Below are 25,417 nucleotides of genomic sequence, written 5' to 3'. Positions count from 1 at the left end.
TCGACCATCTCTTTGTGAGCTGCAAACCACACAAGTTCCAAACTGCAACTAACTGCGCCAGCAAACACCCTAATAATTTGGAACCAGAGGATCTCCCTATGCCCCAACCATACCCAGGACAACGTAGGTAAAAGCAAATTACTGCGGATGCTGGACTCTGAAACAAAATCAGAAAATACTGGACAATCTCAGCAGGTCTGACAGCTTCTGCGGAGGGAGAAGGGAGCTAACGTTTTGAGTCTGGATGAATCTTTGTCAAAGCTGGAGAGAACTGGAAAAAGGGTCAGCTTTATACTGTTGTGGGGGGGGGGGGAGCGGATGGAGCACTGGGACTGGATAGAGGGTCATCGATAGGTGGATATCGACAAAGGTCTCGTGGATAGAAGAACAAAGGGAATTCAAATAGGGGCGATCAAGGCCAAGAACTGATAGTGGCACATTAAAAGATTAGAATGTGTTAATATCCAGGACAATGTAACCTTCTGTGGGATGTCCTCAAACTGATCTTCAGGTTAATGATTTCCCATTTACAGTTTTTTCTGTAATCTGATGAAATGAGTAGGTCTTTACAATTTTTCACGGTTCACTAAAAACGTTATACATGTTGCTCTGTAATGCCTATCTTATAATCATTGCGGACATCAAGACTCCAGCTCGTTAGCTAAGTAGGCCCTATTTAGCGCTACCTCTTCTTTTCTTACTTTATTAAACCAACATAGGTCATCTTTTCAACTGCCATTCCTTGAGGTGTTCTGGCAATCTCTAAAGCCCAGCATTTTAATGACCTTACCTTTACAACTTTAATCTTCCCAGAACTAAAGATTGCCTCAAAAATATTAGTAGGAACCACAAACTAGATTCGCAATATAGGGGTAGAGGCGGAAAAGGTGCTCCCACTTGCTGCCAGATGGAGTAGTTGAGGTAAATAACATAGCTGCGTATAGGGTAGAGCTGGATTAGCATTCATAGGATTCATAGAATTTACAGTGCAGAAGGAGGCCATTCGGCCCATCGAGTCTGCACCGGCTCTTGGAAAGGGCACCCTACCCAAGGTCAACACCTCCCCCCCATCCCCATTACCCAGTAACCCCACCCAACACTAAGGGCAATTTTGGACACTAAGGGCAATTTGTCATGGCCAATCCACCTAACCTGCACATCTTTGGACTGTGGGAGGAAACCGGAGCACCCGGAGGAAACCCACGCACACACGGGGAGGATGAGCAGAATGGTTCAAGGGTTGTGTGCAGCATAAACACCAGCATGGACACTCTAATTTTAAGTAATTCTGCGGCCGAGCCAGAATAAGAAGATAGATAAACGGATACTTAGTAGTTTTACCTGATTCCTTCGGGGATTCTGGAGCACTGATAAAGAACTTTCACTGGGGAGATAAAATGGACGAGGCAGAGAACATGAAGGAGCATTGGCCATGAAGAGTTCATGATGGGGCGTGGTTCGTGGAGAGGCCAAGTGAACATGGGCTGGGTTGACAACGGCATGGCAATGGATTTTTCCTCTCTTCATGGCTTCTCAGCTCCTCCATGAAAATTCCTCTCTCTTTTTCTGACCCCCAGGAACTGCACTGTAAAAGCTTGTTGCGTTTGAGAACAAATGATGCACAGCCCAGCCCAGCCCCTCTGGTGTTGCTGCATCCCTCGCGGAGTGTTTGAAAACTTTATTCACCTACCAGTTTCTCAAATCTTTCCTTCCAGTTTCTCAACTCTTCCGTGTGATCCTCAGCGTGAAACGTCCCCACGTTTGACAGAACTGGAGTAGCAACTTGAATCTCCTGCAGTTTCTAACAATAAGAAGGTCCAATTTGTTAACCTTTCTGGATATGCTAACCTTTCTGGATAATCAGTCGCTGGTTATCCAGCTGCAATCTAACCATTCTCTGACTCGATGAATCGATGATACAAGAGCAGAATACAGCCAGTAGTGAAAAGCTGAAATAAAAACAGAGAGTGCTGGAAATACCCAGCAGGTCTGACAGCATGTGGGGAGAGAGAAACAGAGTTAACATTTCTGGTCTGCGACCTTTCATGAAAAACTGGAAAAAGGTTAAAGATGTAAAAGGTTTAAAATAAGTGTAGAGGCTGTGAAAGGAGACAGGGGGAGGAACAGGACAAAAGGGAAGGTGGTGGTGGAAGCAGAGCTTTTGAATATTTCTAAGTCAGAGGTGGATAGATTCGAATCATAGAATCCCTACAGTGCAGTAGGAGGCCATTCAGCCCGTCGCGTCTGCACTGACCCTCTGAAAGAGCACTCCACCCAAGCCCACTTCTTGGCCGCCCTATCCCAATAACCCCTTAACGTAACCTACATAATGGCTACAGGGGTGGTGCAGGCGGGAGGGATTCAGATTTCTGGATAACTGGGGCTCTTTCTGGGGAAGGTGGGACCTCTACAGACAGGATGGTCTACATCTGAACCTGAGGGGCACAAATATCCTGGGGGGGAGATTTGTTAGTGCTCTTTGGGGGGGTTTAAACTAATGCAGCAGGGGCATGGGAACCTGGATTGTAGTTTTAGGGTAAGGGAGAATGAGAGTATAGAGGTCAGGAGCACAGATTTGACGTCGCAGGAGGGGGCCAGTGTTCAGGTAGGTGGTTTGAAGTGTGTCTACTTCAATGCCAGGAGTATACGAAACAAGGTAGGGGAACTGGCAGCATGGGTTGGTACCTGGGACTTCGATGTTGTGGCCATTTCGGAGACATGGATAGAGCAGGGACAGGAATGGATGTTGCAGGTTCCGGGGTTTAGGTGTTTTCGTAAGCTCAGAGAAGGAGGCAAAAGAGGGGGAGGTGTGGCGCTGCTAGTCAAGAGCAGTATTACGGACTTCCGGGTTGCGGCGATGCGGAGCTAAGCCGCGCGAGTCGGCAGCTCCCGCAGAAACGGACTTTTGGGCCCGCTAACGGAGCCCCAACGGACCTTTAAAAAAAAAAAAACCCGTGGGGAAGAACGGAGGAAGTCCCCTACAGCCCTGCATGGACCGGACCCGCAGTGAAACGGCAAGGAAAGCGGCCCTGGAGCAGCGGGAGAAGAAAGAAGAAAAAAACAAAATGGCGGCGCCCACAGACAGAGAGGAGATGAAAGAGTTCATCAAGTGCTGCTTCGAGGAGCTGCGTAAGGAGATGGTGGCGCCTATACTGGCAATGGTGGAAAAACTTGGAGCAACCCAGAAAGCCCAAGAGGTGAAGATTCAGGAGATCCAGGAAAAAGTGAGTGAGAACGGCGACGAGCTCGTGGGCCTGGCGGAGAGAGTGGAGCGGCACGAGGCGCTGCACAGGACGTGGGCGGGAAGACTCGAAGACCTGGAGAACAGATCAAGGAGAAACAACTTGAGGATCCTGGGTCTCCCAGAAGGAATGGAGGGGGCCGATGCCGCGGCATATGTGGGCACAATGATCGGGACGCTGATGGGCGTGGAGGCCCCCCCGGGATTGCTGGAGCTGGATGGGGCGCACTGAGTGCTTGCGAGGAAGCCCAATGCAAAAGAGCCGCCAAGGGCAATGGTGGTGAGATTTCACCGGTTTACGGACAGAGAGAGGGTCCTGAAATGGGCCAAGAAGGAACGGAGCAGCAAGTGAGACAATGCGGAGATCAGAATATACCCGGACTGGAGCGCGGAGGTCGCTAAGCGGAGAGCGGGTTTCAACCGGGCCAAAGCGGTGCTGCACCGGAAAGGGGTGAAATTTGGAATGCTGCAGCCAACGCGACTGTGGGTTACACATAATGGCCAACACCACTACTTCGAAACGCCCAAAGAGGCGTGGACCTTTATATTAGCTGAAAAATTGGACTCTAATTGAGGGTTTGTGTGGGAGGGGGGTGTTTGAGGGGTGAAGTATGATGTTTGTTGTACATAGGGGGTCAACCACGCGCAGGAAAGGATATATGGGCTGGGGGAGAGGGACAAGGCCATGACAGGAGCAGCGCCATGGGGAGCGGGGCAGGCTTTGGGAAGCGCGGGGTTTTTCCCGCGCGCGGCAAAAAAATAAAATAAAAAGGGCGGGAAGGGGACAAAGGAATGTACATTGATTGGGAGAGTCCCACAGTAGTGGGACTGGAGAGTGAGGGAGACGCGGACAAGGGACTGGCCCAGAAAAGGAGATGGCTAGTGGGGGGGGGGGGTGAAGGGGAGGTGAGAGTCCCTCCAATCCGGCTGATAACGTGGAACGTGAGGGGCCTGAATGGGCCGGTGAAGCGGGCTCGAGTGTTCGCGCACTTGAAGGGACTGAAGGCAGATGTGGCAATGCTCCAAGAGACACACTTGAAGGTGGCGGACCAGGTCAGGTTAAGAAAGGGATGGGTAGGACAGGTATTTCACTCGGGATTGGACGCAAAAAATAGAGGGGTGGCAATTCTGGTGGGAAAGCATGTGTCATTTGAGGCCAAGACTATTGTAGCGGATAATGGAGGGAGATATGTGATGGTGAGCGGTAGGTTGCAAGGGACGTGGGTGGTGTTGGTAAATGTATACGCCCCGAACTGGGATGATGCTGGATTCATGAAGCGCATGTTGGGGCACATTCCGGACCTGGAGATAGGAGGACTAATAATGGGAGGGTACTTCAATACAGTGTTGGATCCAGCACTGGACCGCTCCAGATCAAGGACGGGAAGGAGGCCGGCGGCGGCCAAGGTACTTAGGGGGTTTATGGATCAGATGGGGGGGGGAGTGGACCCATGGAGGTTTGCAAGACCGCAGGCCAGGGAATTTTCTTTTTTCTCCCACGTGCATAAGGCTTACTCCCGGATAGATTTCTTTGTTCTGGGCAGGGCGCTCATCCCGAGAGTGGGGGGGATGGAGTATTCGACCATAGCCGTTTCGGACCATGCCCCGCACTGGGTGGAACTGGAGCTGGGAGAGGAGAGGGACCAACGCCCGCTGTGGCGGCTGGATGTGGGACTGCTGGCCGATGAGGTGGTGTGTGGGAAGGTGAGGGGGTGTATTGAAAGGTACTTGGAGGCCAACGACAACGGGGAGGTGCGAATGGGGGTGGTATGGGAGGCGTTGAAGGCGGTGATCAGGGGAGAGCTGATCTCCATCAGGGCTCATAGGGAGAAGATAGAGGGAATGGAAAGGGAGAGGTTAGTGGGGGAGATCTTGCGGGTGGACAGGAGATACGCAGAGGCCCCGGAGGAAAGATTACTTGGGGAAAGGTGACGGCTCCAGACGGAGTTTGACCTGCTGACCACGGGCAAGGCGGAGGCACAGTGGAGGAAGGCGCAAGGGGCGACTTACGAGTACGGGGAAAAGGCCAGTCGGATGCTGGCGCACCAGCTCCGTAAGAGGGCGGCAGCGAGGGAAATAGGGGGAATCAATGATGGAAGGGGAGCCATGGTACGAAGTGCAACGAAAATAAATAAGGTATTTAAGGACTTTTATGAAGAGCTGTACAGGTCCCAGCCCCCAGGGGGGGAAGGGGGGATGAGGCGATTCCTGGACCAGCTGGGGTTCCCGAGGGTGGAGGAGCAGGAGGCGGTTGGTTTGGGGGCACCAATTGGGCTGGAGGAGTTGAGTAAGGGTTTGGGGAGCATGCAGGCGGGGAAGGCCCCGGGGCCGGACGGGTTCCCGGTCGAATTCTACAGAAAATATGTGGACCTGCTGGCCCCGCTACTAGTGAGGACCTTCAACGAGGCAAGAGAGGAGGGAACCCTGCCCCAGACAATGTCGGAGGCGACAATCTCCCTGATCCTAAAGCGAGACAAGGATCCACTGCAATGTGGATCGTACAGGCCGATTTCGCTCCTCAATGTGGATGCTAAGCTATTGGCGAAGGTACTGGCCACTAAGATTGAGGACTGTGTCCCGGGGGTGATACACGAGGACCAAACGGGATTTGTAAAGGGCAGGCAGTTAAATACCAATGTGCGGTGGCTCTTAAACGTGATAACGATGACATCGGAGGAGGGAGAGGCGGAGATAGTGGCAGCTATGAACGCGGAAAAAGCCTTTGACCGAGTAGAGTGGGAGTACCTCTGGGAGGTATTGCGCAGGTTTGGGTTCGGGGGAGGGTTTATTAGATGGGTTAAGCTCCTTTACAGCGCCTCGGTGGCGAGCGTAGTGACAAACCGGCAGAGGTCAGAGTACTTTCGGCTGTACCGAGGGACGAGACAGGGGTGCCCCCTGTCCCCCCTGTTGTTTGCATTGGCGATCGAACCCTTGGCCATATCACTTTGGGAGTCTCAGAAATGGAGGGGGATAGTCCGCGGGGGAGAGGAGCATCGGTTATCGCTATATGCGGATGACCTGCTGCTATACGTGGCGGACCCAATGGAGGGGATGGTGGAGGTCATGCAGACTCTGAAGGAGTTTGGAGAGTTTTCGGGCTACAAGCTTAATGTAGAGAAGAGTGAGCTTTTTGTATTACAGGCAGGGGACCAAGAAAGAGGGATAGGGGACCTGCCGCTGAGGAGGGCGGAGAGGAGTTTTTGGTATCTGGGGATCCAGATAGCCAGAAGTTACGGGGCCCTACATAAATTGAATTTGACGAGGGTGGTGGAGCAAATGGAGGAGGATTTTAAAAGATGGGACATGCTCCCGCTCTCGTTGGCAGGTAGGGTGCAGTCGGTCAAAATGGGGGTCCTTCCGAGGTTTTTGTTCGTGTTTCAGTGCCTCCCCATCGTGATCACCAAGGGCTTTTTCAAGAGAGTAGGTAGGAGTATTATGGGGTATGTGTGGGCAAATAAGACCTCGAGGGTTAGGAGAGGGTTCTTGGAACGCAGCAGGGACCGAGGAGGGTTGGCTTTGCCAAACCTAGAGAGTTACTACTGGGCAGCAAATGTGGCAATGATCCGTAAGTGGGTTATGGAGGGAGAGGGGGCGGCATGGAAGAGGATGGAGATGGCGTCCTGCAAAGCAACGAGCCTGGGGGCGTTGGTAACGGCACCGCTGCCGCTCTCGCCGACAAAATACACCACAAGCCCGGTGGTGGCGGCAACATTAAAGATCTGGGGCCAGTGGAGAAGACACAGGGGTGCAATGGGAGCATCGGTGTGGTCCCCGATCAGGGGTAACCACCGGTTTGTCCCGGGGAAGATGGACGGGGGGTTCCAAGGCTGGAATCGGGCGGGGATAAGAAGAATGGGGGACCTGTTCATTGACGGGACATTTGCGAGTCTAGGGGCACTGGAGGAGAAATTTGAGTTACCCCCGGGAAATGCATTTAGATATATGCAGGTGAGGGCTTTTGTGAGGCGACAGGTGAGGGAATTTCCGTTGCTCCCGGCAAAAGAAGTTCAAGATAGGGTGATCTCGAGGGTATGGGTCGGGGAGGGCAAGGTATCGGAAATATAGCAAGAGATGAAAGAAGAGGGGGAAGCGCTAGTAGAAGAACTGAAAGGTAAATGGGAGGAGGAGCTGGGGGAGGAGATTGAGGAAGGGCTATGGGCCGACGCCCTGGGTAGGGTTAATACCTCTTCTTCGTGTGCCAGGCTCAGTCTGATACAATTTAAGGTGGTTCACAGAGCGCATTTGACGAGGGCGAGGCTGAGTAGGTTCTTTGGGGTAGAGGATAGATGTGAAAGATGTTCAGGGAGCCCGGCGAACCATGTCCATATGTTTTGGTCATGCCCGGCATTGGATGGGTTCTGGAGAGGAGTGGCGGGAGTAATGTCCCAGGTGGTGAAAGTCCGGGTCAAGCCAAGCTGGGGGCTAGCAATATCTGGAGTAGTGGATGAGCCGGGAGTGCAGGAGGCGAAAGAGGCCGGAATTCTGGACTTTGCGTCCCTAGTAGCCCAGCAAAGGGTCTTGCTATTGTGGAAGGAGGCGAAGCCCCCTAGCCTGGAGGCCTGGATTAATGACATGGCGGGGTTCATAAAATTGGAGAGAATTAAGTTTGCTTTGAGAGGGTCTGCACAGGGCTTTTACAGGCGGTGGCAACCGTTCCTAGAGTATCTCGCGGAGCGTTAGAAGAAGGTCGATCAGCAGCAGCAGCAACCCTGGGTGGGAGGGCGGGGAGAGACTGTCTGAGGGGATGGACGAGCGGGAGATAGCATGGAGGGTGGGGGGAAACGGTACGCGCGGCCAAGAGCCAGTGTATAAAGCTTTGTAAATATATCATCTTGCCTTGTATATATCTTGCTCAGGGAGAATTTGCGTTATTTTGTTACGGGGTGGGGGGGTTATTGTTTGTAAGGGGAAAAAATTGTGTTGTTAAAAAACCTTAATAAAGGGTGGGACAGGTGTTCCACTCAGGACTGGACGCAAAGAACAGAGGGGTGGCCATTTTGGTGGGGAAACGGGTAGCATTTGAAGCAAAGAACATCGTAGCAGATAGTGGAGGTAGATATGTAATGGTGAGTGGTAGGCTGGAGGGAATGGAGGTCGTGTTGGTTAATGTGTATGCCCCAAATTGGGACGATGCGGGGTTCATGAGACGGATGCTGGGGCGTATTCCGGACCTGGAGGCAGGAAATTTGATTTTAGGAGGGGACTTCAATACGGTGCTGGACCCGGGGCTAGGTAGATCCAGCTCAAGGACTGGAAGAAGGCCGGCAGCGGCCAAGGTACTTAAGGGGTTTATGGACCAAATGGGGGGAGTGGATCCATGGCGATTTCTTAGACCCAGGGCTAGGGAGTATTCCTTCTTCTCCCACGTCCATAAAGTGTACTCCCGGATAGATTTTTTTGTTTTAGGAAGGTCGTTGATCTCTAGGGTGGAAGAAGCTGAATACTCAGCCATAGCGGTTTCGGATCATGCCCCACATTGGGTGGACCTGGAAGTAGGAGAGGACAGGGAGCAGAGAACACTCTGGCGATTAGATGTGGGACTGATGGCGGATGAGGGAGTGTGTGCAAGAGTGAGGGGGTGTATCGAGAGATACCTGGAGGTCAATGACGACGGCGAGGTCCCTGTGGGAGTGGTCTGGGAAGCACTAAAAGCGGTGGTCAGAGGAGAGCTGATTTCTATTGGGGCCCACAAAAGGAAAACAGAGGCCAAGGAAAGGGATAGATTACTGGGGGAGATTTTAAGGGTGGACAGGGAATTTGCAGAGACCCCGGAGGAGGAGCTGTACAGGGAGAGGAGACGACTCCAGACCGAGTTTGACCTTCTGACCACCAGAAAGGCGGAGATACTGTGGAGGAAGGCACAGGGGAGGAGGTATGAATATGGGGAAAAGGCTAGTCGCCTGTTGGCGCACCAACTGCGAAAGAGGGCAGCAGTGAGGGAGATAGGAGGAATTAGGGATGAAAGGGGAGACACTGTGCGAAGGGCAGGAAAGATAAATGAGGTGTTTAAGACCTTTTATGAAGAACTGTATAGGTCTCAGCCCCCAGAGGGAGAGGAGGGGATGCGGCAGTTCCTGGACCAGTTGAGGTTCCCGAAAGTGGAGGAGCAGGCGGTGGCAGGCCTGGGGGCGCCGATTGAGGTGGACGAGGTTATTAAGGGACTGGGAAGCATGCAAGCAGGGAAGGCCCCGGGGCCGGATGGGTTCCCGGTGGAATTCTACAGAAAATATGTGGACTTGTTGGCCCCATTGTTGGCGAGGACGTTCAATGAGGCCAGGGAAGGGGGGACTCTACCCCCGACGATGTCGGAGGCGACGATATCGCTAATTTTGAAGAGGGACAAAGATCCGATGCAGTGTGGGTCCTATAGACCTATTTCACGATTAAACGTGGACGCCAAACTGCTAGCAAAGGTGCTGGCATCGAGGATAGAGGACTGTGTCCCAGGGGTGGTGCACGAAGACCAGACAGGGTTCGTAAAAGGGAGACAATTGAATGTTAACGTGCGACGGCTATTAGGGGTGATAATGATGCCCTCAGTGGAGGGGGAGGCAGAGATAGTGGCGGCAATGGACACAGAGAAGGCATTTGATAGGGTGGAGTGGGAGTATTTATGGGAAGTGTTAAAGAGGTTTGGGTACGGATTTATTCGCTGGGTTAGACTACTTTATGGGGCACCGACGGCAAGCGTAGTTACAGGTCGACATAGATCGGAGTATTTCCGATTATATAGGGGAACAAGACAGGGATGCCCACTGTCTCCATTGTTGTTTGCGCTGGCAATTGAACCTCTGGCCATGGCGCTGAGAGACTCCAGGAAATGGAGAGGGGTGACTAGAGGGGGAGAAGAACACAGAGTCTCGTTATACGCGGATGACCTATTGCTATACGTTTCGGACCCAGCGGGGGGCGTGACAGAGGTTATGCGAATCTTGAGGAGGTTCGGGGAATTTTCGGGGTATAGATTAAACATGGGGAAGAGTGAATTATATGTTATACATCCAGGGGACCAGAGTAGAGAGATAGAAGGCTTATCGCTAAGGAAAGTGGAAAGAAACTTCCGATACTTGGGGATTCAGATCGCTAGGAGCTGGGGAACCTTGCACAGACTTAATCTGACACGGCAGGTAGAACAAATGGAGGAGGACTTTAAGAGGTGGGACATGCAGCCTTTATCGCTGGCGGGCAGGGTGCAAGCAATTAAGATGATGGTCCTCCCGAGGTTCTAATTTGTATTTCAATGTCTCCCTATTTTAATCACCAGGACCTTTTTTAATAAAATAGACAGGAGCATCACGAGCTTCGTGTGGGCAGGGAAAGTTCCGAAGTAAGGAGGGGGTTCCTTGTGTGGCAATGATATGTAGATGGATGATGGAGGGTGAGGGAGCAGCGTGGAAAAGCTGGAGAGAAGGTCCTGTAAAGGGACGAGTCTAGAGGCGCTGGTGACGGCGCCGCTACCGTTCTCACCGAAAAAGTACACCACGAACCCGGTAGTGGCGGCAACACTGAACATATGGGGACAGTGGAGGCGACAGAGAGGGGTGCGGGGAGCCCTGGTAGGGTCCCCTATCAGGAACAACCATAGGTTCGCCCCAGGAAGAATGGATGGAGGATTTCAAAGCTGGTACCAGTTGGGAATTAGGAAGGTGGGAGATTTATTCATAGATGGGACTTTTGCGAGCTTGGGAGCACTGGAGGAAAAGTATAAGTTACCCCGGGGGAATTTCTTGAGATATATGCAGATGAGGGCGTTTACTAGACAACAGGTGAGGGAATTTCCGCGGCTCCCGACACAGGGGATACAGGACAGGGTGCTTTCAGGGGTGTGGGTCGGAGAGGGCAAGGTGTCAGAGATTTATAGTGGGATGAGGGAAGAGGGGGAGGAGTCGGTGGGCGAACTAAAAAGAAAGTGGGAAGAAGAATTAGGGGAGGAGATAGAGGAGGGTATGTGGGCTGATGCCCTAAGCAGGGTAAAACCACCCCGGACTGGAGGCCTGGGTAAACGATATGGCGGGGGTTATTAAACTGGAGCAGATAAAGTTTGCCCTGAGAGGATCGGCTCAAGGGTTCACCAGGCGGTGGCAGCCATTTCTCGACTACCTAGGGGAACGTTAGAGGGAAGACGGATGACCAGCATCAGCAACCCAGGGGGGGGGGAGGCTCAGTTGAGTATAGGCCAATAGAGTACGAGGTTTTGTTACTTGTATATTATTATTATTATTCTTGTTAAAAAGTTTAAAAATTTCTGTTTTGTCACTGTTATCGTTTCGCGTGTTTTGTAAGCGGGAAAAATGTTGCTCAGGGAAAAAAATTTCAATAAAATATATATATTTTTTAAAAACCTTAATAAAAAAAATTTTTTTTTTTATTTTTTTTTAAAAGAGCAGTATTACGGTGGCGGAGAGGATGCTAGATGGGGACTCATCTTCCGAGGTAGTATGGGCTGAGGTTAGAAACATGAAAGGAGAGGTCACACTGTTGGGAGTCTTCTATAGGCCTCCAAATAGTTCTAGGGATGTAGAGGAAAGGATGGCGAGGATGATCCTGGATAAGAGCGAAGGTAACAGGGTAGTTATTATGGGAGACTTTAACTTTCCAAATATTGACTGGAAAAGATATAGTTCGAGTACATTAGATGGGTCGTTTTTTGTACAGTGTGTGCAGGAGGGTTTCCTGACACAATATGTTGACAGGCCAACAAGAGGCGAGGCCACGTTGGATTTGGTTTTGGGTAATGAACCAGGCCAGGTGTTGGATTTGGAGGTAGGAGAGCACTTTGGCGGTGACGTTTACGTTAATGATGGAAAGGGATAAGTATACACCGCAGGGCAAGAGTTATAGCTGGGGGAAGGGCAATTATGATGCCATTAGACGTGACTTGGGGGGGATAAGGTGGAGAAGTAGGCTGCAAGTGTTGGGCACACTGGATAAGTGGAGCTTGTTCAAGGATCAGCTGCTGCGTGTTCTTGATAAGTATGTACCGGTCAGACAGGGAGGAAGGCGTCGAGCGAGGGAACCGTGGTTTACCAAAGAAGTGGAATCTCTTGTTAAGAGGAAGAAGGAGGCCTATGTGAAGATGAGGTGTGAAGTTTCAGTTGGGGTGATGGATAGTTACAAGGTAGCGAGGAAGGATCTAAAGAGAAAGCTAAGACGAGCAAGGAGGGGACATGAGAAGTATTTGGCAGGTAGGATCAAGGAAAACTCAAAAGCTTTCTATAGGTATGTCAGGAATAAGCGAATGACTAGGGAAAGAGTAGGACCAGTCAAGGACAGGGATGGGAAGTTGTGTGTGGAGTCTGAAGAGATAGGCGAGATACTAAATGAATATTTTTCGTCAGTATTCACTCAGGAAAAAGATAATGTTGTGGAGGAGAATGCTGAGACCCAGGCTAATAGAATAGATGGCATTGAGGTACGTAGGGAAGAGGTGTTGGCAATTCTGGACAGGCTGAAAATAGATAAGTCCCCGGGTCCTGATGGGATTTATCCTAGGATTCTCTGGGAGGCCAGGGAAGAGATTGCTGGACCTTTGGCTTTGATTTTTATGTCATCATTGGCTACAGGAATAGTGCCAGAGGACTGGAGGATAGCAAATGTGGTCCCTTTGTTCAAAAAGGGGAGCAGAGACAACCCCGGCAACTATAGACCGGTGAGTCTCACGTCTGTAGTGGGTAAAGTCTTGGAGGGGATTACAAGAGACAAGATTTATAATCATCTAGATAGGAATAATATGATCAGGGATAGTCAGCATGGCTTTGTGAAGGGTAGGTCATGCCTCACAAACCCTATCAAGTTCTTTGAGAAGGTGACTGAACAGGTAGACGAGGGTAGAGCAGTTGATGTGGTGTATATGGATTTCAGCAAAGCGTTTGATAAGGTTCCCCACGGTAGGCTATTGCAGAAAATACGGAGGCTGGGGATTGAGGGTGATTTAGAGATGTGGATCAGAAATTGGCTAGCTGAAAGAAGACAGAGGGTGGTGGTTGATGGGAAATGTTCAGAATGGAGTTCAGTTACAAGTGGAGTACCACAAGGATCTGTTCTGGGGCCGTTGTTGTTTGTCATTTTTATCAATGACCTAGAGGAAGGCGCAGAAGGGTGGGTGAGTAAATTTGCAGACGATACTAAAGTCGGTGGTGTTGTCGATAGTGTGGAAGGATGTAGCAGGTTACAGAGGGATACAGATAAGCTGCAGAGCTGGGCTGAGAGGTGGCAAATGGAGTTTAATGTAGAGAAGTGTGAGGTGATTCACTTTGGAAGGAATAACAGGAATGCGGAATATTTGGCTAATGGTAAAGTTCTTGGAAGTGTGGATGAGCAGAGGGATCTAGGTGTCCATGTACATAGATCCCTGAAAGTTGCCACCCAGGGTGATAGGGTTGTGAAGAAGGCCTATGGAGTGTTGGCCTTTATTGGTAGAGGGATTGAGTTCCGGAGTCAGGAGGTCATGTTGCAGCTGTACAGAACTCTGGTACGGCCGCATTTGGAGTATTGCGTACAGTTCTGGTCACCGCATTATAGGAAGGACGTGGAGGCTTTGGAGCGGGTGCAGAGGAGATTTACCAGGATGTTGCCTGGTATGGAGGGAAAATCCTATGAGTAAAGGCTGATGGACTTGAGGTTGTTTTCGTTGGAGAGAAGAAGGTTAAGAGGAGACTTAATAGAGGCATACAAAATGATCAGGGGGTTAGATAGGGTGGACAGTGAGAGCCTTCTCCCGCAGATGGAAATGGCTGGCACGAAGGGACATAGCTTTAAACTGAGGGGTAATAGATATAGGACAGAGGTCAGAGGTAGGTTCTTTACGCAGAGTAGTGAGGCCGTGGAATGCCCTACCTGCTACAGTAGTGAACTCGCCAACATTGAGGGCATTTAAAAGTTTATTGGATAAACATATGGATGATAATGGCATCGTGTAGGTTAGATGGCTTTTGTTTCGGTGCAACATCGTGGGCCGAAGGGCCTGTACTGCGCTGCATCGTTCTATGTTCTATGTTCTATGCCTTTGGACATTAAGGGGCAATTTAGCATGGCCAATCCACCTAACCTGCACATCTTTAGGCTGAGAGAGGAAACCAGAGCACCCGGAGGAAACCCACGTAGACACGGGGAGAACGTGCAAATTCCACACAGTTCCCCAAGGCCAGAATCAAACCCGGGTCCCTAGCACTGCGAGACAGCAGTGTTAACCACTGCGCCGCCGCGGGTAAGCAAGGGGGTGATAGGTTAACGGGGATAGGTGGGCTGCATGTTTGAGGGTTATCGGATCAGCCATGCTCTTATTAAATGGCGGAGCAGGCTGGAAGGGCTGAATGGCCTACTCCTACTACTTATTCGTCTGTCTGTGACAGGCTGAGATTAAATGTCAAACATGACCCGTAAAGGAGCTAAAGATGTATCTGAAGGAGGGATGAATGAGGAAAAGCAGAATCATTTACTGCTGACAAAAACAGGAACAATAGGGGCAGAGATTGGAGTCTGAAATTGTTGAACTCCATGTTGAGTCCAGAAGGCTGTAGAGCGCCTGATCAGAAGATGAGAGGTTGTTCCTCAAGCATCAATTCAGCATTGTTGGAACCTTTGTGGCTGGAGGCCGAACACAGAGTGCTCAGTGTTAATGGTTTGTTGATTATGTTGTTAAGGATACACAGATAATGGGCACTGTTTGATTAAGGACTGGGATCACATTTGAAGAGAGTCCAGTCCGTGCCATATTCAGAGATTGTTAATTTTATTTTATTAGTATACTTAGAAGAATATAGGATGTGAGAGTGCTCCTTTTTCAGGGAATTGCCGTGGAGGGTGTTTCATATAATTTACAGGGCAGAAGGAGGCCATTCGGCCATCAAGTCTGCACCGGCCCTTACAAAGAGCACCCTACTGAAGCCCACGTATCTACCCTAACCCAGTAACCCCCAATTAACATTTTTGGGACACTAAGGGCAATTTAGCACGTCTTTAGACTGTGGGAGGAAACCGGAGCACGCGGAGGAAACCCGCACAGACACGGGGAGAACGTGCAGACTCCGCACAGACAGTGGCCCAGCCGGGAATTGAACCTGTAACCCTGGAGCTGTGAAGCAACTGTGCTAACCACTACGCTACCGCATTGCATGCAGCAGTCCCATGGAATAGAGGATTAAGATGTTCACAGGCTCCCAGGCTGCCTGTATGTTCTGTAGCCGCGACGAGTTCGCGGTCTATGTGTGCATAGGGTGGGTGAGGTTGCAACACCTGTTCTATGATTGGAAGGGGTTGTTCCTCAAGCTTTCTTTGCATTTCAGCCCCTTGCTTCTGATCATTGGCCACTGGTGTGGAGGTTGATGGGCGGAGCAGAGGACCATCTTTAAAAGCCTGCACCTGGGCCTAGCCAAGGTGGCCATTAACAGGTTCAGGCAGCGGGCGGTCGATCACAGAATAAAATTAGAATTTCTAAGCCAACTATCTGCCTTACTTCAGTGGTTACATCCACATCCCAATGTCCTAGGAGACAGAGCACACAGCACCGGTTGGTACATTTGAGGCCTTCTGCAACTAGCGGACACCACAGGGGTTGGAGTGCAGCACCAGTCCCCAAAACATTATGTTGATTTAATTTGTTAAGTTTTCGTTAAAGTTTCTTTTTGTTACTGTGTCCCTATTAAGAGGCAATTCATTAGTTCTGCTGGAGACTCACAAGCTCTTCACGAGGAGTCTTCCCTTTTCCCATCAGGGATTTGGGCTGGAGGGCTCTGGAGGCACTAGCCGCAAGCTCCGCCCACTGCCGGCTCCGCCAACCGCCAGCGGAGGATGAAGTTTCGGTTGAGGAAATAGAAGGACATATCAGAAGAGCTGGTGTGGAAATATGCACCATCAGAAGAGATACAGAAACTGGGAGAATGAAACAGAGTCCTTACAGGAATTAAGAGTGTGAGGAAACATAGTCAAGATGGCTGTGGGTGCCAGATTGATGTGGGCAAATACATCCATCATGAATGGACAGAGTAAGTGTGCACATTACTGATTAGGATCCAAGAGATTTTGTTGTTAGATGCCACTCGCTGATCGGAACAGTTAAAAAGGGCTCATGATAACCACAAGAATATGATGTTAAGCATATCTCTGACACGTGACCCGATGAGCGGGCTCACACTGAGCCACCCAGTCGGAGAGCAGGGGCCGGGGGATACCCACTGACCCGGAAAGAAGGGGTGGGGATATCCACTCACTCGGACAACAAGGGCGGGGAGGATACCCACGGACCTGGAGAGAAGGGGTGGGGGGGTATACACAGCAACCCGGAGAGCAGGAACAGGGGATACCTACTCGCCCGGAGAGCAGGGACGGGGGATACCCACTCACCCGGAGAGCAGGGACGGAGGATACCCACTCACCCGGAGAGCAGGGACGGGGGATACCCACTCACCCGGAGAGCAGGGGTGGGGGATACCCACCCACCCGGAGAGCAGGGGCTGGGGAAACCCACCCACCCGGAGAGCAGGGAAGGGGGATACCCACCCACCCGGAGAGCAGGGACGGGGGAAACCCACCCACCCGGAGAGCAGGGACGGGGATACCCACCCACCTGGAGAGCAGGGACGGGGATACCCACCCACCCGGAGAGCAGGGACGGGGGATACCCACTCACCCGGAGAGCAGGGGTGGGGGATACCCACCCACCCGGAGAGCAGGGAAGGGGGATACCCACCCACCCGGAGAGCAGGGACGGGGGAAACCCACCCACCCGGAGAGCAGGGACGGGGATACCCACCCACCTGGAGAGCAGGGAAGGGGGATACCCACCCACCCGGAGAGCAGGGGCAGGGGAAACCCACCCACCCGGAGAACAGGGGCAGGGTGATACTCACCCACCCAGAGAGCAGGGACGGGGGATACCCACCCACCCGGAGATCTGGGGCGGTGGAAACCCACCCACCCTGAGACCAGGGACGGGGGATACGCACCCACCCGGAGAGCAGGGTCGGGGGATACGCACCCACCCGGAGAGCAGGGACGGGGGGATACTCACCCACCCGGATAGCAGGGACGGGGGGATACCCACCCACCCGGAGAGCAGGGGCGGAGGGATACCCACCCACCCAGAGAGCAGGGGCAGGGGGATACCCACCCACCCAGAGAGCAGGGGCAGGGGGATACCCACCCACCCAGAGAGCAGGGGTAGGGGGATACCCACCCACCCAGAGAGCAGGGACGGGGGATACCCACCCACCCGGAGAGCCGGGCCGGAGGATACGCACCCACCCGGAGAGCAGCGGCGGGGATACCCACCCACCCGGAGAGCAGGGGCGGGGATACCCACTAACCCGGAGAGCAGGGGCGGGGATACCCACCCACCCGGAGAGCAGGGCCGGGGGGTACCCACACACCCGGAGAACAGGGGCAGGGGATACGCACCCACCCGGAGAGCAGGGATGGGGGATACCCACTCACCCGGAGAGCAGGGACGGGGGATACCCACCCACCCGGAGAGCAGGGACAGGGGATACCCACCCACCCGGAGAGCAGGGGCGGGGGAAACCCACCCACCCGGAGAGCAGGGGCGGGGGAAACCCACCCACCCGGAGAGCAGGGACGGGGGAAACCCACTCACCCGGAGAGCAGGGACAGGGGATACCCACCCACCCGGAGAACAGGGGCGGTGGAAACCCACCCACCGGGAGAGCAGGGGCGGGGGAAACCCACCCACCCGGAGAGCAGGGGCGGGGGAAACCCACCCACCTGAAGAGCAGGGACGGGGGATACCCACCCACCCGGAGAGCAGGGACGGGGATACCCACCCACCCGGAGAGCAGGGGCGAGGCAGATACCCACCCACCCGGAGAGCTGGGGCTGGGCAGATACCCACCCGGAGAGCAGGGGCAGGGGGATACCCACCCACCCGGAGAGCAGGGGCAGGGGATACCCACCCACCCGGAGCGCAGTGGCAAGAGTTACGCACCCACCCGGAGGGCAGGGGCGGGGGATACCCACCCACCCGGAGAGCAGGGACGGGGGAAACCCACCCACCCGGAGAGCTGGTGCAGGGTATACCCACCCACCCGGAGAGCTGGGTAAGGGTATTCCCACCCGCCCAGAGAGCCGGGGTGGGGCAGATATCCACCCACCCGGACAGCAGGGGCAGGGGCTGCCCAGCCACCCAAAGGGGGGGGAGGGGGAGAAGCCACCTGGAAAGCGGGACACACACCCATACATCCAGAGAGCGGTGAAGAGGGGGTGTCGCCGAGCGACCTGGCATGCTCAAACGCATTTATATGGGTGCATCATTGCCTGAAACAATGGCACAGCCTTTGTTTGAAGTATTAAAATCCAGCAATGGATCATAAAATAAGAGTCACATCCACCGCACACACCAAATGTATTTAGCACTTACAGGTACCAATATGCACAGAATGCTGCTTATTCATCTTCAATGGGTGAAAACTATAACCTTACAGCAAAACACAATCTCAAATCAGTTCAATTTAGTGCTGTTTGATGCACTTTGTTTGATAATTTGGCAGTATAAGGAAGGATGGGAGGTGCAGGGATTTGAGAAGATTGGGCTGTGATTGTGCACTGATCCCTGAAGTCACCAGCCCATGGGTTCTCAATCCATAAAGCCTTCCCCGCAGCGTTGGCCTCCAGCCCTCGGTGGACGCACACACAACTCTGACTGGAAAAGGTCAGTATCTCTTGGTGGCAGACTGTCACCGTTCAAACAGACTAGAGTATGAGCATTTACAAAATTAGCTTTTACTCAGAGACTGGCAAGAGTATGATCCACACGGCTAACGGAGAATAGAAGAGATGCATTTAGGAGGAAGCTGGATACAAATACGAGGGAGAAAGGAATATGGAAATATGCTGATAGAGTGTGAGGAGGATCATGCAGATCACAAACGCCAGCATGGACCAGCTGGGCTGAATGACCCTATTGCAGCCCATACAATTCTGAAATCCCTGCGGCCACATCCCAACCAACACACTTGCTACTACAAAATAAACCAAGTGAAACAATTTAGAACACATTTCACTTACTGCTTCAATAGACTGGTTCTTCACCGCAATACCCTGGAACTCCATTAGGAGCTGCTGTCTCAGACGCTCCATCTCCTCAAAGAACTTTTTCCTTTCTTCCTCCTTCCAGTTATCAAACTCCTTCCTTACTCCTTCGTCTCTCCTGCGGGAGTCTTCCAATTCCTGGTTGAGAAGCACAAAGACTTGCGACAGCTCAGTCTCGAACTGTTTCACTGAGTCAATGGTAATGCCTCCGACGCAGAGGGCGATAGCCAGATGGTGATAACCGCAATGGGGGGGGTCAGGAGTCAAGCCAGTTGCCCATCCCCCCATACGTGGCATGAGGGCAGAACAGCAGGGACTTCTGTCAAATGTGAGGCAAAAGAGCAGCGTCACCGGGGCTTGTCACCTTTCCGTTGCCAGCAGAGACCAACACTGCAGCTCATCCAGCACTGGTCACAGGCCGACAGCACTGGGCGGGCACAGGCCGACAGCACTGGGCGGGCACAGGCCGCCAGCACTGGTCACAGGCCGACATCACTGGGCGGGCACAGGCCGACAGCACTGGGCGGGCACAGGCCGACAGCACTGGGCGGGCACAGGCCGACAGCACTGGGCGGGCACAGGCCGACAGCACTGGGCGGGCACAGGCCGACAGCGCTGGGCACAGGCCGACAGCTCTGGGCACAGGCCGACAGCACTGGGCACAGGCCGACAGCACTGGGCACAGGCCGACAGCACTGGGCGGGCACAGGCCGACAGCACTGGGCGGGCACAGGCCGACAGCGCTGGGCACAGGCCGACAGCACTGGGCACAGGCCGACAGCACTGGGCACAGGCCGACAGCACTGGGCACAGGCCGACAGCACTGGACACAGGCCGACAGCACTGGGCACAGGCCGACAGCACTGGGCACAGGCCGACAGCACTGGGCACAGGCCGACAGCACTGGACACAGGCCGACAGCACTGGACACAGGCCGACAGCACTGGGCACAGGACGACAGCACTGGGCACAGGACGACAGCACTGGGCACAGGCCGACAGCACTGGGCACAGGCCGACAGCACTGGGCACAGGCCGACAGCACTGGGCACAAGCCGACAGCACTGGGCACAGGCCGACAGCACTGGGCACAGGCCGACAGCTCTGGGCACAGGTCGACTGCACTGGGAACAAGCCGACTGCACTGGGAACAGGCCGACAGCAGGACAGCGCCCACACAACTCTGGGCACAGACCAGCCAAGCCCAGCCAGCAGCACCTTCCCAGCAGGGGGTGCTGACTCACAACATCCACCCAGCACACTGAGAGAACCTTCAATCTCAAATATCCGCCTAGCAAGGAGATGCTCTGAGTAAGTCTCGGGAATACAACAGGCCCTGGGACCAGCTGCTGAGCCTTCGCCAAACCTCACAGCACCCCAGTAATCTCATTCTACACACCCCATTCAAATCTTCTTTCTTTCCCTTCCTGTGTTAACCAGCACCTTTCATTCCCTTGGTTACGTGGTGCCAGCCTGAGACTTCGCTCGGATTTTCCAGCTTTGCTCCCAGGCCTACTCAGGGTCTTGGTGGGCCCAGGGCAGCCCCCATTCCGATGTGCCCTGCTCACATGTATCCCCCTCTCCATAGCAAAGTTCCTGGGACCCTATGTCCGGACACGTTGTGGGTTTTGCTGGTTGCTGCTGCTCTGATGCCCTTTGCCTTGGGTCCATCCAGACTTTAGCATCAATGTTAGATGCCCACCCACCCACTCACTGTCAGAAACTGGAGTGGGTACAGGAAGCCACAACCGCAATTGTGTCAACACCAGCTTCAATTAAAATGATGCAAACCAATTAGTATTTGGCATCACATTGCCACAAGTTTGATACTGTTCTAATGAGTCAGTGGACATAGATATCCACCAAAGGGATTCCTGTCATGTTTTGTGTCCTGTCCATGTTCAATTTCATGCACACAAAGTCCAGGTGATATTGCATCCTCCCTCTTCATCCTTCCGCCTTCCCCACATTCCCTGCCCTGGGACCTTGATATCAATTTGTTGGAAATTAATGGTGGTTTGACAGCTGCCCTTCCAACCGTTAACCCTCCCTATTTATCCAGGGCTAGGAACTGACCTGGAGTCTCTCCTGCCCTTATTGCCTGCCACAGGAAGGAGTTGCAAGTTGACAATCATCCTGTTTGTCCATAGAATCCCTGCAGTGCAGAAGGAGACCACTCGAGCCATCGAGTCTGCAGCAGCCCTTCGAAAGAGCCCTCTACCTAGACCCACTCCCCCGCCCTATCCCCGGAACCCTGCGCATTGATCTTGGCCAATTCACCTGACCTGTGCATCTTTAGACTGTGGGAGGAAACCAGAGCACCCGGAGGAAACCCACGCAGATGTGGAGGCTGGAATTGAACCCCGGTCCCTGGCACAGTGAAGCTGCAGCTCTGACCACCGCGCCGCCCTGCCATCAACTTTATGAGCGCCCGTTCGTTCACCATCAAGTCCCCGAGTGGGACTTGAACCTGGAGTTTCTGGTCCAGAGGCAGGGACACTACTCACTGCGCCATAAGACCTCCCACGTGACACATATTTGCTCAAATTTGAAATCATGTATAGCAACAAGGACCCTCCCGCCCACCTCCAGCACAGCTAACCTGGCCACGGCGGAGGGAATCCGTTTGACGCTCAACTTCCAGTTGTGATTGGCTGATCCGCAGCCGCTCCCTGAGCTCCCTGATCTCATCCTCGATCTGCTCCGTCCGATACTGCTTCTTTCTCTCTGAAATACAATCACAGCAAAGGTTGATCTCACGTGACACGTGACAGAAAGGAAAACCTACTTAACCCACTGACAGGCCTAGTCTGATCCACAGTCACCCCACCAAAGACTGTTTCAGACTTCATTAGTTACTAATTGATGGTCAGGTTCCCCAAAATATGGGGTGGGTGAGAGGGGGGGGGCACCTGGAGATGAGGAGAAGCTGGAGGGTGGGATGGAGGTGGGGGGGGGGGGTGGGGGGAGGAGAGGTCAGGAGGCAAGAGGGTGTGAGGGGGCGACAGTCTGGAGGCAGTCGTGGGGCGGGGTAAGAGGTGGAAAGGAGTGGTGTGGAGACAAGGGGGCAAGGGGATGCGGGTCTAAGGTAGTTGGGGGGAGGCGGGTGAGAGCTTTGGAGGTGTGGGCTGGAGAAGGGCTGAAGATAGCAGGGAAGGTCTGAAGGTTGGGGGGGGGGGGGAGTTTGGGGGAGGGTTGAAAGCCAATGCAGGTGGGGAGAGGTGAATTGAGGACCGAGGGGTGGCTGGGGCAGGGGGAGATCCTGGAGGCAAGGATGGACTTATATAGGACTTTAGTCCCATACATTGGGGTTAACTCTTAATGCCCATGTACAATCTTACCAGCATTGAAAGAAACAATGAAAGAAACGGAGATATTTGTGTAAAGCTACACCAATAGGCTTCATCCAACTAAACTGGAATTTGAAATAACAAGCATATAAAATATCAAATGATGAAAATTCAAACAAGAACAGTGAATGTTGAGGAAGGCAGAATTTACTGAAACATTCACCGAACTGTTGGGGTTACGGATGATGTGCTGCAAGCCTCCGGCATGTTCCATTCTTGTTTTGATTGGAAATTTGAGAAAGATTGCTCACCATTCTCAGTAATCTCTGGGTGTCGGCGCTCAACATGTCCCTGAAGGAAGGAATAGTTCAGGAATGCCTTGTCACAAAGCTGACACTGCAAAGGGAAAAACAAAATCAATGGTGGAAAAAAACAATCAGGATTCCCGGACTGAGTCTCACCCGATGTACTCATCAGCTTAAGGGAGATCAATGGTGCAAAATACAACATTTCCATTTCAGGTACACAGTGCGAGCATTAAGTATCTGCAGCTCAAATACAGCAAAGCACAGCTCTCTGCACACATGCCAATGTACCACTCCACTGCCCGTGAAGCTCACCCACACAGCAGCCCATTCTCACAACAGCCATTCTGACCACTCCCCGAATGTGATTACCAGAGTGTTGACAATTTAGGCTGAACTAAAGGCTGCAGGCCCGTGTATACTAGGGGCAGATATCCATATACTTGGGGCAGATTTCCATGGAGTAGGATGGCTCTGCAGATCTTTCAACATAGCGGGCAGGATCTGGACAGGGGATGCCCACCACCATTTTCAGCCGGTCCAATTTTCGTCGGTAGGGGAAAGGGAATGGGGTATGAATTGCACAGGAGCCAAACACAAACCTGTTGGGCCATTTGAAATGAGTCCTTAGTTTTATAACTATTCTCCCCGCTCAAAGACCTTTAATCACACATTTATGGAGTCGTAAATCTGCAGACCATCCATTTAAGTGTCATGATCTGAAATTATTTAAATTCCCAGCCCTTTAAAACAACTAAGTTGCAGCTGTCAGTTATAGAGTAAAAAAGAACACACTGAAGTGCATTGATTAACAGGCCATCTGACATAGTTTAGGAAAACCATTACCATCTGTTCCTGCAGTTTCAATAGACTTGTTGACATTTCCCAGGGCAGTGATTCCAGCTGAGCTCATTATGAATTATTGACTGAGTTGTAAAAGGTCCAAAATCACTTATCCGGGGCTTGACATGGTTACTGTGGAACTTTAGAAGATAAACCACTTTGGTGAGGTGGCGGGGGGATGGATTTTAAAATTTTTGAATGAGTTTTCATGTTAAAATTTGTTTTTCTTATACAAAATGTGTTTGAGTGAGAGTGCAATCAGATGGTTAGAAGTTTACATATTTTCATCACCACACGACTCCTGAGTTCTGCCCATAGTGGACACTGTGTCCGTGGTTATGGAGGTGGCATGGAGGGATAATGGAGTTATGAGGTAGCATGGAGCAGATATGATAGCGGGTGGAGAGTAGTGGATGTGGGAGAGCTAGAGGGCCTAACAGCCTGTTATAAATCTAGGGTGAATTCTCAGAGAACTAAGACAAGCCTTTTAATCAGCCCACCATGGCACATTTCACACCACAGTGGTTAGCACTGCTGCCTCACAGTGCCAAGGACCCGGGTTCAATTTGTTTTTTATTCGTTCTTGGGATGTGGCGTCGCAGGCTGTGCCAGCACTTATTGCCCATCCCTAATTGCCCTTGAGGGGGCAGTTAAGAGTCAACCACTTTGCTGTAGGTCTGGAGTCACAGGTAGGCCAGACCAGGTAAGGATAGCAGATTTCCTTCCCATTAGTGAACCAGATGGGGTTTCATGACAACTGACAATGGCTTCATGGTCATCATTAGACTTTTAATTCCATATTTTTATTGAATTTGTGGGGTGGCCGGAGGGAGTGGAGGGCCCAAATCCAACTGACCACATGTCAAAGATCTTTGGGAAGGTGGTGGGGGAGAGAGTGGATCAATGTCCCCTCCCAAGCTGGATTGAGCCCACTGGTCACTCAGGCAGAAGCACCATTCCGGCCAGCTACCATGGACAATCATCAGGAGGTTCCATAGTAATCAGGAGAAGCAACAAGTTTTGAGGTGGGCGAAACATCACCGATAGTACAAATGGAAAGGCCACGCCATCAGGCTCTATCAAGATGTGAGAGCGGATATGATATAAAAGACTTTTATTTCAAAGCGCCGAAGGAGGCTGGTGCTTTTGTTAGGAAGCATGGGCTGGGGAGGCGAGTCAGTGATAATCTTTACACGGTCTTTGTATAATTGGGGAGGGCACGTGGTTATGCGGACTTGTTGGGGTTTCTTGTACAAGTTAGTATTTTCTTGTTCTTGTGTGGGATGGATGAGAGACTTTCTGGCTTTCCTGTCATTATCTGATGCGGCAACAGGTTACATGCAACAACACCAGCGGAGAGGGACACCTGGGGGTGGGTCCCTCGTGTCCCGCCAAGCGGTCATCACCATTGGGTGTTGGGACCTCCTCCCAAGACCTGGCTGAGGGCCAGAGACATTTCTGGAAAGGTTCAAAGGGAGGGGAGTAAAGTAAACCATCAGGACACACCCCAGTGAAAACTCGGCATGAAGGTGACTGTGACGATTCGGAAGACTGACCAGAGACGGAAGGAAGCAGCCAGCGAGACCCTTTTCTGAATGTTTTGGGGGACTTCCGGTGGCGACCATGGAAATGAAATGAAATGAAAATCGTTTATTGTCACAAGTAGGCTTCAATGAAGTTATGTGAAAAGCCCCTAGT

The 25,417-nt window shown here is 52.4% G+C and overlaps 1 protein-coding gene across 7 annotated transcripts in view; it reads right to left on the bottom strand.

Annotated features, from left to right (window-relative positions):
* The window catches only part of dzip1l (DAZ interacting zinc finger protein 1-like), a 368,643-nt gene that overhangs the window by 319,336 nt on the left and 23,890 nt on the right, over positions 1-25,417 (bottom strand). For all 7 annotated transcript variants that reach the window (XM_072474904.1, XM_072474902.1, XM_072474905.1 and 4 more), the window contains 4 exons: positions 22,883-22,967; positions 21,884-22,008; positions 19,259-19,420; positions 1,691-1,801 (listed from right to left, as the gene is read on the bottom strand). In XM_072474904.1, the coding sequence (XP_072331005.1) occupies positions 1,691-1,801; positions 19,259-19,420; positions 21,884-22,008; positions 22,883-22,967 (483 nt within the window). The remainder of the gene's footprint in view (positions 1-1,690; positions 1,802-19,258; positions 19,421-21,883; positions 22,009-22,882; positions 22,968-25,417) is intronic.

This window comes from Scyliorhinus torazame, chromosome 14, assembly GCF_047496885.1.
Source record: "Scyliorhinus torazame isolate Kashiwa2021f chromosome 14, sScyTor2.1, whole genome shotgun sequence".
In the NCBI taxonomy this organism is placed as follows: Eukaryota; Metazoa; Chordata; class Chondrichthyes; order Carcharhiniformes; family Scyliorhinidae; genus Scyliorhinus; species Scyliorhinus torazame.
The sequence above is the reverse complement of the archived record's forward strand: the minus strand, read 5'-3'. Positions and strand labels throughout refer to the sequence as shown.